General features: G+C 41.5%; 1 protein-coding gene across 1 annotated transcript in view; it reads left to right on the top strand.

Annotated features, from left to right (window-relative positions):
- The first annotated feature begins 626 nt into the window (after positions 1–626).
- otofa (otoferlin a) overlaps positions 627–13,104 on the top strand; it is a 133,481-nt gene continuing 121,003 nt past the window's right edge. The window contains exons 1-2 of the mRNA XM_045211306.1: positions 627–981; positions 10,340–10,398. Coding sequence (XP_045067241.1) covers positions 903–981; positions 10,340–10,398 — 138 coding nt within the window. The 5' untranslated portion in view covers positions 627–902. The remainder of the gene's footprint in view (positions 982–10,339; positions 10,399–13,104) is intronic.

A 13,104-nucleotide genomic window follows, 5' to 3' on the forward strand; every position in this document is an offset into this window, starting at 1 on the left:
GCCAACAGTAAACATTTATAACAGCAACATGCACACATGACAAATACAAATGCTTACAAAGTAGGCCTAACCTATGTAGCCTACAAGATAAATGTAGCTAAGTCACAAAAATCATTTTAATCTAGCATAAAATAAGCATAAATCAAACAAATCAATTTGCATTTAAAAGTAATAGGCCTAGCATATTGATGACGGTACAAAACTGTTCGTGGCTCTCTGGGTATTAAGAAGATGAAATAAAATAAAATTCCCAAACAGACTTTTAATATTGATACCCTCATCGGTTGGCCTGTATTTTGGTATTTTATTAGGATCTGTTGCGAAAGCCGCAGCTGTGGGGTCCACACAGAACATGAAACATGACATAATACAGAATATTAATAGACAAGAACAGCTCAATGACATGTAAAAACGGCACACATAGCCTACATATCAATACATACACACAAAATATGCTCTATTGTGAATTTCTTCTCAACAATGTTTTTTTTTTTTTTTTATCTGAGAATGCAACCCTCCCTGTCCAAGACACTTTCTCCCGCCCCTTCCCTCGGTATGACCGTCAGTCGAAGCGCAGACCCCTGTCTTCACCACATGCGCCAGTCAGGCACCGGGATGCGCGAGACCCAGCAGCCAGGAAGCATATAGCGCGGGATAACACGAAAGCTTATGAATAATTGAAAATCCTTCCTTTCTTTCTGTCAAAGGCGATAAAGCAGATGCTGCATGCGGAATGGAAGGAGATTTTGGTTCACCAAAGACGCAATGAGAGGGTCTAGGTTCAGAGATCATTGAACATTTGGTTCATACGCTTATCAGCAGAATATACGAGTTTTTAGCTCTGTGAAGGAAAATACTGTAGTTCATTTTCTCCTGAAGTGCTGTATTGTACCGAAGTTGACATGGCTCTTCTAGTCCACCTAAAGACGGTCCGGGACCTTCGTGGAAAGGGGGACAGAATTGCCAAAGTCACATTTCGAGGTAACAAACTCAAATACTTTATTATTGCTACAGATGCTTTGTCCGCGGTGTTTTCTCTCTCTATGACCCAATAGGTATAGTCATACTGATTGCGCAGTGCCTAGGAGTTTGCAATGTGATTTGGTGTATGAGCCTGTGGATAGGTAAACCCCAATGTGGTGACGCGTCTCCTGTGGTTGCGCTGAAGAGTTAGGGAGACCCCTGTCTGGTTCTGCAATCCCAGGAGGTGATGGAAAGCGACACAGATTGTGGAGGCGAGGAGTGCTTTTACGCATTGGAATACATAATACCCTCAAATAAATAATTATTTATTGAGGAATTTTAATTCAAACAGTCGGGTACAACCACTTGGTTTGTCGAATTAGCACATCGTTTTTTTTTTTGTTGGCCATCAAGTTTAGAAATGTGTTCAATATCCTATAGTCCTATCGATCAGAAGGAGATTCTCTTCCCTGTAGGCCTAGCCGTTATACGCAACCGTTATTTCACGTTTTACAGCTCTACAGCTCTCATCTATCTCCACCGTGGTTCGCCTCCCTCGCCATGCGCTCAGCTGAGCTGGATCTCACAGTATCAAACACCGTTGATTTTCATCCCTGAAAGGAATGAGACTCCAATAAGGAAGCTGTCCCGTGGTCGGTGGTCCACTCTGGCCAACTCCCCTGGCCAGGCAGGTCTGATTGGAAACAGATTGGTAATCCCAATGCAACAGAAAAACGAATAAACAATATAGGTACTGTAGATGAAGGCTAGACTGCTACGCATTGGTGTGGAGGGAATTGTGTGTGTGTGTGTGTGTGTGTGCTGCTTTAACTGTTTGCCCATTTCAGCACCATGGAGAGCAAATTCTGGTTTCTGAGATACCTTACATTCCCTCAGTTTATCCCCATAACACCTGAAAGGCCTAGACATTGTGTGTGTGTGTGAGCATGTGCTTGTGTGTGTGGGTGCGATGTAAGTGCCTCTATGAGTGTGTATGCCTGTGTGTGGGTGTGCATGCACACCTTAACCCTAATCTTAACCACACTGCTAACCTTATGCCTAACCCTAACCTTGAATTGAGACCTAAAAGCTACATTTAGTTTTCTTACATTTTTATGATATAACCAATTTTGACTTTGCTGCTGGTTGCAGTGATAACTTTTTATGACTTCACAATGTCAAATTGCTTGTTGATAACCCTTTATGACATCACAATGTCAAATTGTTGGTTAATAACTATGTTATGACATCACAATGACTAATTGTTTGTTGTTAACATTTATGACATCACAATGCTGAATTAGTCATTGAAAGAAATGCTGGAATAACTCTTTATGACAATGAATAGCCTACTTGTTTGTAGAGGAAAGGCCAATAACTGTTTACACAGTAACCCTGCTTAAACAGTACTGGCCATAGGTGCATGCCTGCTGTTTTACCAGTTGAATAGGACACCTGCTGTATAAGCTGCCTGGCACTGAAACCGTATATTATGTGGCTTGTTGTTCAGTTTAATTAAGGAACCATATAAGGTGTTCGGTTTCTGAACAGTTAATTTAGGATGTCAGTGAAAAGGGCCGGCCCGCTGATTAGGCAGGATATGGCGGCAGATTGACGAAGGCGGCACTTTCTGAGCTAAACTGACCTCCAACCACACATAAAACCTCACATAATTCTGCCCCAAAACAAAAACAATTTCTCTCAACCATTGGCATATGGGTTTTTTAGGTGAGTGTTGATGCCATCCTATGATAAGCAGTGCCTACTTTGTCAAAGGCTGGGACGCAAAATATTTATCTTGTCCGTTCCCAGCGTGCCTCTCCAGGGTGCTGTTGGAGAGACGTATCACTGTGGCGCTCCACCAACATTCCGACAAAAAAAAGATCTAACACAAATCATGTAGCTGATATAGCATATGGTAGAAATAGTATGTGGCCTTTACTGTAGCCTACAGGCTGGAGATAAACATGTATGACAATGTAATGAGATGGAAACTTTTTACATCATGCCTGACATGTTAACAAACAACATAAAACAGGACAGGTCAAAGTAAAATGGACAATATGGAATGGACAATCACACTACTCACAACTGCTGTCAAGGAGTTTCATCCCGTGGGCTAAATTGTCATCATCAGTGGTTTCAAGTTTGTATCTGTACACTTTTTACGAGCTGACCATAGTGAAAAAGAAAATACTTCTGCATTTCCCGCTGTGCAAACACATTGCAAATAGGCTCAGGATAACTCCTCCTGATAAAGTTGGGTAACTGATATTCAGACCTTAAATAGCCAAATTGATTAGTCACAGGAATCGGCACTGATAAAGCCAATGCAACGGATTGTTTTACAAACGGTGGGCCTACCAATACAATTCCATTGCGGGTGACATGGTAGGCTACACCCCACTAAGCACAGACCGAGGCCAACGTCTTTTGGACATCTTTCTTATTTTTTTTATTTTTTATTTTTATTTTTTTACAAACGATAGGCCTACCACATAGATGGGCATTCCTAACATTACATTTCAGGTGACACTGTAGCCCAGGGATGGGCAACTCCAGTCCTCTGGGGCCTGATTGGTGTCACACTTTTGCCCCAGCCCCAGCTAACACATCTGATACCAATAATCAACTAATCATGATCTTCAGTTTAGAATGCAATTAGTTTCATCAGCTGTGTTGACTAGGGATGAGGAAAAAGTGTGACACCACTCTGGCCCCCAAGGACCGGAATTGCCCATCCCTGCTGTAGGCTGTACCTCAGTTAGCACGGACTGACGCTAACACATTTTGGATGAACTAGCCTTGATTTCCACGTCCATGGACATTGTTTTTTGTCCGGTCCGAACCAAATCTGAACCAATCATTGACGTCTACTTTCATTCAGAACCGAAAATGAACCTGATTTCAACGTCCGGAAAATACGTATTTTCACCTTTCATTCAGAACCTAAGTTGAACCTAACTTCAACGTCTGGAAGAATACGTATTTTAGATTCTTTTCAACATCATTTTGCTTACTGGGACTATTCTTGTAGGTGCTGCAATTTGTTTGTCTCGCCTAGAACGGCCAGGACCGGCCCTGCTTAGTAATGTGTCTGATTTAACAGTGAAAGAAAACCTAGTCTCTCTCGCTCTCTCTCACTCTCTCTGTCCCCCTCCCTGTCCTTCTCCATCTCCCTCTCTCTTTCCTTCCCTATCCACCCCTCTCTCTCTCTGGTGTTTGACATGTTGTTGATAGCTCCTTGCCTGGTCTCTGGTACAGGCTGTCCGCAAGGCTTCCTGAGTGCTTTCAGCTCAGACTGTATCCTGTCTGGAGAGGAAGGGTTCTCTCAGGAAGCCCCTGCCCCACTGAGCAGGCCAACCTGTATCCCTTACAGGGACGGACACTGGGGAAGGTTATGTAAGCTTTGTTACCAGTAACCACATAGTTAGACATCTCTCCAGAGGGCGGAACATATAGATTGACCCCTGTATCCATTAAGTAGATGAAGATTAAGACAATTTAGTTTCTAAGTCCACATATACAGTACAAGAACCTGAACATACACATGCTGTACTGTACTTACATTTTAGTGATTGGTAGAGGACAGTCTGTCCACTAAGGCCAAGTATTTGCCTAAATCTATTGGCACCATGTGTTGAATGACAGTATGAATATTGTAAAAGTTCCTCTGTTATTATACTCCTGGAATCCCTCACCAACATAATTTTAGAAGGGTGTTGAATTGCCCTCTGGTATAAATATATTTTGGGGGGCTTTGTTATCTTCATTAGCCCAGTTGTGAAGTCTAGCGCTTCCCTATTCTAAAGCCAGATACTCCAGCTTCTACTGTACTGTAATAGGGTTTGATGGTAATGCTTGTCTTCCCTTCCGGGGCTGAGGCGAAGTTAACACAGCCAATGTGTTACGCTGTATATCAAATAAATGAGAAATTCAATTATTATTTCCACCATCACAGAACTGAGTCAGATTCTGAGAACTGAGATTCAATTACAGATTACTTGATTCGCAAAGAAGTTGTTATCGTTCTGCCTGTTTGGGATTATCCCCTCCTCTCTCTCTCTCTCTCTCTCTCTCTCTCTCTCTCTCTCTCTCTCAAATTTAAAATAGGCATGAAAGGGTCTCTCTCTCTCTCTCTCTCTCTCTCTCTCTCTCTCTCTCTCTCTCTCTCTCTCTCTCTCTCTCTCTCTCTCTCTCTCTCATTCAAATTTAAAATAGGCATGAAAGGGTCTCTCTCTCTCTTTCTCTCTCTCTCTCTCTCTCTCTCTCTCTCTCTCTCTCTCTCTCTCTCTCTGTCACTCAATTTGTTTCATTCTGTTCCTCTGCTAAATTGTAGAAATGAAACAGGTTGCTGAACGCTCTCTTTCCTGTAGAAAAGTATTTTTACAGAACACTGCAAGTGTATTTTTCCCCTCTGCTCTGCTGGTATAACCCTTTACTTTCACCCTTCAGTAAGATATCAGTAAAAAAACGCTCTCATTCTATAAATCCCCAGGAAATTGAAAGTGCACAGACTGTCCCCATGTCTACTATTCACTATAGTCTATTGATTGATGTACCTCGCTTTAGGCGTTTTCTCAATTCCTCTCTCGCAATCTCCTTACGTCTGTCGGTCTGTTTCTTTCTCTGTCTCTTTGTCTCTCTCGCTTTCTCTCTCTGTTTTTATTGACTTGCTGCTCCGCTTTGCCTTTGTCATTTAGTTTCAGTCTCTTTCTCTGCCATGGTCCCACATTCTCTCTCTCCTGATATCTTGATTAGTTTGAGATATTTGTTGTTAAGAGTATTTACATAACATTATGGGCTCTATTTTCAGCTGGTGCTAAGGAGACGCAAGTATCAAACGCACGTTAGTGTGCAATTTCGTCATGTAAAAACAGGTGCACTGGCATTTTCCAGCCCTAACGCCAGGTTCGGCAACTTCCCTGTCTAACATCAGCTCGCTTGCGTTGAGGTGGGTGGGAATGGTGGCTATATTTAAAAACAAGCGTAAAAGTGACAATTTCATGCAGCACTAATGGTAAGTTTTAAGAACCACAAAAAGCAGGACTTAACAGTTACACAGTTGATAATGGCATGGATTTTGAGATTAGAAGCGCAGGCTATCCAGTCATGACGCACAGTGCCCATGGAAGGAGAGATATGGGTTTATCGTGAAAACGAACATAGTTCGAATGCAATGCAATTTCGGCTGCTATTTCAGGAGAAGTGCAAATATGATCTGTTAGATGGTTCCATGATGGTTATACAACATTACATATGCCAGCAGTATAACGGTGAGTGGACATTCCCCCGTTCTCTTTATATTGGATCTTTATCAAGCTCCAGTGAAAAGTTTGGATGTATGTAAAACCCTCCATAGTCTAAGTTGCATTGTCTGTATTATATGCCCATGGGGAGCAATGATGGTGCCTGTAACTATATATAGACATAGCCTATTTAAAACGAGTTGTTTCGTTTTTAATAGAATTTGATCAGAATTACAGTGCCAGGATGCATGTTTTGTACAGGCTTAATTATTTTTCACTCTTTCAATTAAGTTAGTATTGTGGTCAAGTAACTACAATGTTGTTGATCCATCCTCAGTTTTCTCCTATCACAGCCATTAAACTCCCTGAGCAGTTTCCTTCCTCTCTGGCAATTGAGTTAGGAAGGACGCCTGTATCTTTGTAGTGACTGGGTGTATTGATACAACATCCGAAGAGTAATTCATAACTTCACCATGCTCAAAGGGATATTCAGTGTCTGCTTTTATTTTAATTTGATTTTGTATCTATTCTTTACGATGCATTGGAAAACTTACCTGGTCTTTGTGGTTGAATCTGTGTTTGAAATTCACTGCTCGACTGAGGGAACTTACAGATAATTGTATGTATGAGGTAAAGAGATGAGGTAGGTATTCAAAAATCAGATTAATTGCCAAACATAGTCAATAAGTAAGATTACATTCATTACGCTATTGATAAGGCCTAAAAAGACAGTGTATACGGTGCCTTCAGAAAGTATTTACAACCCTTGTCTTTTTCCACATGTTGTTGTGTTACAGCTTGAATTTAAAATGGATTAAATTGAGATTTTGTGTCACTGGCCTACACACAATACCCCTTAATGTCAAAGTGGAATGATGTTTTTCTCAATTTTTGAGTCAATAAGTATTCAACCCCTTTGTTATGGCAAGCCTAAATAAGTTCAGGAGTATAAATTTGCTTAACAAATCACATAAGTTGCATAGATAGAGTTTAACATGATTGTTGAATGACCACCTCATCTCTGTACCCCACACTTACAATTATCTGTAAGGTCCCTCAGTCGAGCTGTGAATGTGATGGGTGATTTGAAGGAGTCAGGCGCAGGAGGGTAAATCACAGAATACAGAGTTCATTCCAGAATACAGAGTTACACAGGATAGCGTCAAACCGTCCAGTGCGCTAAACAGGCGCACTGGAACAAAACAGGCACACGGGGAAAATATACCCCGGCAATACAAAATACACGTAGCTCAACCAAGCTACTCTCTCCTCACATTAAACAATCACCCACAAGGACAAGGGGGCAGAGGGAACACTTATACACATACTAATGAGGGAATATGAACCAGGTGTGTGTAATAGACAAGACAAAACAAATGGAATGATGAGATGTGATGCGGCAGTGGCTAGAAGGCCGGTGACGACGAACGCCGAAGACTGCCCGAACAAGGAGAGGAGGCAGCCTCGGAGGAAGTCGTGACAGTGAATTTCAAGCACAGGTTCAACCACAAAGACCAGGGAGGTTTTCCAATGCCTCGGAACGAAGGGCAACCATTGGTAGATGGGTAAAAAAAAAAAAAGCAGACATTGAATATCCCTTTGAGCATGGTGAAGTTATTAATTACACTTTGGATGGTGTATCAATACACCCAGTCAAATCAAATCAAATGTTATTTGCCACATGCGCCGAATACAACAGGTGTAGACATTACCGTGAAATGCTTACTTACAGCCCTTAACCAACAATGGATTATTTTTTTTATAAATAAGTAAAATAAAACAACAACAAAAAAGTGTTGAGAAAAAAAGACCAGAAGTAATATAACATAACAGTAGGGAGGCTACATACAGGGGGATACCGGTGCAGAGTCAATGTGCGGGGGCACCGGCTAGTTGAGGTAGTTGAGGTAATATGTACATGTGGGTAGAGTTAAAGTGACTAAATAATTAACAGAGTAGCAGCAGCAGAGTAAAAAGATGGGGTGGGGGTGGGGTGGGGGGGCAGTGCAAATACTCCGGGTAGCCATGATTAGCTGTTCAGGAGTCTTATGGCTTGGGGGTAGAAGCTGTTGAGAAGCCTTTTTGTCCTAGACTTGGCGTTCGGTACCGCTTGCCGTGCAGTAGCAGAGAGAACAGTCTATGACTCGGGTGGCTGGAGTAAATTTTGAGGGCCTTCCTCTGACACCGCCTGGTATAGAGGTCCTGGATGGCAGGAAGCTTGGCCCCAGTGATGTACTGGGCCGTACGCACTACCCTCTGTAGTTCCTTGCAGTCAGAGCCTGAGCAGTTGTCATACCAGGCGGTGATGCAACCAGTCAGGATGCTCTCGATGGTGCAGCCATCACAAAGATACAGGTGTCCTTCCTAACTCAGTTGCCAGAGAGGAAGGAAACCGCTCAGAGATTTCACCATGAAGCCAGTGGTGACTTTAAAACAGTTACAGAGTTTAATGGCTGTGATAGGAAAAAACTGAGGATGGATCAACAACATTGTAGTTACTCCACAATACTAACCTAATTGACAGTGTGAAAAGAAGGAAGCCTGTACAGAATACACATATTCCCAAACATGCATCCTGTTTGCAACAAGGCACTAAAGAAAAACTGCTAAACATGTTGCAAAGAAATGAACTCAATGTCCTAAATACAAAGTGTTATGTTTGGGGTAACACAACACATTTAATAAGTTACATCAATAAGGGATCATAGCTTTCACCTGGATTCACCTGGTCATTCTACGTATGTCATGGAACGAGCAGGTGTCCTTAATGTTTTGTATACTCAGTGTATATGGGTGCATCATTTCTTAAACAACCTGACTGAAAATGTATAGCTACAAATTCACACAGTGGTAATTGAATTAGAATGGAGGTATAGCTGTGTCCATGCCTTCTCCTTTTATTTAAAAACATAATGTCCGCATAGAGGGATGTTGTTCTCTCTCTCTCTCTCGCCTCTCTCTCTCTCTCTCTCTCTCTCTCTCTCTCTCTCTCTCTCTCTATGTTTCGTCTGTCACATTCGGTGTCATAATGAGTCCAAATTTAGTCGTTTATCTGTCTGCTTGTCTTTCTCTCCTCTGGCTCCTCGTATCAAGCCAGGTGTGTTTTTATAGCACCATTACTCTGTCTTGCCCTTTCCACTTAGTCTGACACATGTAAATTGATTTAGGATCTTGTAAGATAGTGGACTCTATGGTCTTGTCAGGGCGTGCGAAGCATGAGGAGTCAGATGGAATTCACGTGCAAAATGGTGGTATTAATTTACAGGTGCAGAAGGTGAGCTGGAACCATGAATACTGATATTTATGAATACTTGACTGACAAAAATAACAAACAAGGAAAATAAATGCAACGGCCAATTCACAGAAGCTACAGGCTTCTAAGGCAGAGCGCCTAAAACAATGACAAAGTGCTAGTTATTACAAATGCACAGATTGTTGTGCAATTAAACTGAACGTATAGGAAACATATGATCTCTGAAATTGCAAACAAAGGTTTCTGTACCAAATATTAAGTTCTGCTTTTCTGATGTATCAAATACTTATGTCATGCAATAAAATGCAAATTAATAACTAAAAAATCATACAATGTGATTTTCTGGATTTTTGTTTTAGATTCCGTCTCTCACAGTTGAAGTGTACCTATGATAAAAATGACAGACCTCTACATGCTTTGTAAGTAGGAAAACCTGCAAAATCGGCAGTGTATCAAATACTTGTTCTCCCCACTGTATACTGCACTCTAACTGCAGTTATGCTGCAGTTTTACTGCACTCTAACTGCAATCTTTTTTTGTAAGGGCCGCGATACAATATACAGTTTAACTTCGAAATATAGAATTTTACAAATTCTTCTCAAGTGTGACCTTTTTATAATAACAGTGGAACATGTCTAGCAGTAGGAATATGCTTGCGAAACGCTAACATTTGCAAGTGTTTGGCACCAAATAGCAATGGCGTGAAATGTCCGGTGGATGTATATATTTGCTTTGCAATGTGTTATTCAACGCACTTTGTGTCAATGAGTCTTGCATATGAGTTGAATTTATTTCTATGCATTTCTATTTCTGTAATTTCATTTGAGCCTTTTGAGCCTGTTTAACCCCTGACCTCTGTCCTTACACCCCTCAGGTCTGTCGCTCTACACGCGTGTGCTGGAAAACTGTGAGGATGAGGCCAGATTTGATGAGGTTTGTAACTCTTCTGTTAGTCCCATTCCATCTTATAGCTTCCAAATAACCATCAAGCCCTTTTTCTTTCATATTTATATTTTTGCGATAGAGAAGTCAGTAGGTAGGGGGAGATGGATACAGTACATACAGAGGCACTCAGACAGGAAGGGTTAAGATGGGTATCGAACATATGTGATATGTGGTCCGGAGTCATCTGCCCTGCCACTAGACCTTTCCATAACCTTTCTGTCTCCATCTCAAAGTCCCACCGTAGTATGCGCTCCAGCAGGTATATCTCACTGGTCATCCCCAAAGCCAACACCTCCTTTGGCCGCCATTTCTTCCAGTTCTCTGCTGCCAATGACTGGAACGAACTGCAAAAATCTCTGAAGCTGGAGACTCTTATCTCCCTCACTAACTTTAAGCATCAGTTGTCAAAGCACCTTACCGATCACTGCACCTGTACACAGCCCTTCTGAAATTAGCCCACTCAACTACCTCATCCCCATATTGTTATTTATTTTTCTCATTTGCACCCCAGTATCTCTATTTGCACATCATCTCTTGCACATCTATCATTCCAGTGTTAATACTCATTGTAATTATTTTGCACTATGGCCTATTTATTGCCTTACCTCCATAACTTGCTACATTCGCACACACTGTATATATATTTTCTGTGGTATTTTTGACTTTATGTTTTGTTTTACCCCATATGTACCTCTGTGTTGTTGTTTTTATCGCACTGCTTTGCTTTATCTTGGCCAGGTCGCAGTTGTAAATGAGGACTTGTTCTCAACTGGCCTACCTGGTTAAATAAAGGTTAAATAAAATAATAATAAAAAAGTCCAGGACAACATAAAAAAAACTATTCTCACTTTATAGGTTATATGTCCCTGTGTCCTAAGGCGAGAGTTTCCCCACCATAATGTAAATAGCATGGTCTGTGTTGGATATTACTTTTTGGATATTACTTTGCGCAATGCAATTTAAGTATGCAACGGATGAGTTCACCCATACTTTTTAGTAACAGGCTCAGGTGTTGGTTATCACATCAGGCATTTGACCAAAGGCTCAGCTAACAGGACATCTTATCTGAATCTTATCAAGTGTATTGCTTTATTGCTTTACAATACCTCTGCTCTTAAAACTCCGGTACTTTGGCGACTACGAAAGTATTTTTTAAAGCTCCTGCGTTGGGCTGGATGTGTCAGTGTGTAGTTTATACATGAATAATCTATGAGCAGAATTACTGTTTTACCTCAATTAGCCACGAAATCCCTAGTTTAAAAGCGACTGTTTTCTTGAAGCTGTGCCGCTCCATTTTCCCTACATTTCCACCCACCTGGGCCAGCCCCCTAGCAATTCGAATTCTAGCTAATGAGCATCAGCCCCTTGCATTTGAATGACAGCTAGCAAGAGGCCTGTCCAGCGTTATCCAATGAGGTTGCAGGGCGGGCCCAATGGCTCAGTGGACACAGCAGAGAGAGAGAGAACAATGACGTGGTGCACATATTGGCACATAACTTTTGGCTCGTGAGTGCTACTTTCAGAACTACTGGCTAAAAAGTATACAAAAGTACCGGAGAATCTCTTTAAGACAAGAGGAAGGAATCACCTGTGTTGTCCATTGTAAATGGGCCATATCCTATCTAGTCAAAAAAATAAAATAATGTATGCACGCATGACTGTAAGTCGCTTTGGATAAAAGCGTCTGCTAAATGGCATATTATTATATTATTTTTAGTCCACTCTAACTGGCCACTTGCAACTTAGGTATTCGGTGGAGGTCTATGTGGGGTTGAGATGGCAGTGAGAGGTAGAGGATGGCAGCCATGTGTGACATGAAATACTTGGTGTATAGTGTGATTACTGTGATACTGAGATTTATCAAGAATATGATGGGGAGTTATTTACATTTAAATTGGACAATAAAACGAACAAATGACATTAGCAGGCATAAGATCCCTGCTCTACTTTGAATATGATTATGATAAATTGTAGACCTGCAATGCCTCGGGATCCAGTAGCTTTGGTGGAGGCTGATGATTGGCTGGCTCTGTTTGGCTCTGTAGCTGTTGGATTCAAGGACGTTTTCCCAGTAGGATTCCTCGTCAGGTTGGCAAATTAGCTTTCTAATGCTTTTAGACATGAAGACTACCACTGGGAATGGGATGGAAGGAGGTAAGGCAGGGTAGGAAGAATTGAGGGATAGAGAAGTGGAGGGTGAGAGGGGTAGAGAATGGAATACAGAGAGAGAGGGGAGACAGAAAAAGAAAGAGGGAAAGAGAGAGAGAGAGAGGGAAAGAGAGAGAGAGAGAGAGAGAGAGAGAGAGAGAGAGAGAGAGAGAGAGAGAGAGAGAGAGAGAGAGAGAGAGAGAATGTACCAGACAAAATGTAGACTATGCATTTCCATGGGGTTTACCTTAGAGTTTTAATCTCATATAGAAGAGAGCTTGAGAGTTACTACTTGATGTTTAAGAGCAGAACATTTTCCCTTTGATGGGAACGTGCTGTTTCCTTTGCTCATAACCAGCGCTATTGTTTTGAGTCTAATCAGGACCAACGGTTTAATGGGACTTAAAGGGATACTTTGGGATTTTGGCAATGAGGCACTTTATCTACTTCCCCAGTCAGATGAACTAGTGGATACCATATACAGCTGCGGAAAAAAAGAAGAGACCACTACAAAATGATCAGTTTCTCTGGTTTTACTATTTATAG

The sequence above is a fragment of the Coregonus clupeaformis genome, chromosome 36 (assembly GCF_020615455.1).
Source record: "Coregonus clupeaformis isolate EN_2021a chromosome 36, ASM2061545v1, whole genome shotgun sequence".
In the NCBI taxonomy this organism is placed as follows: Eukaryota; Metazoa; Chordata; class Actinopteri; order Salmoniformes; family Salmonidae; genus Coregonus; species Coregonus clupeaformis.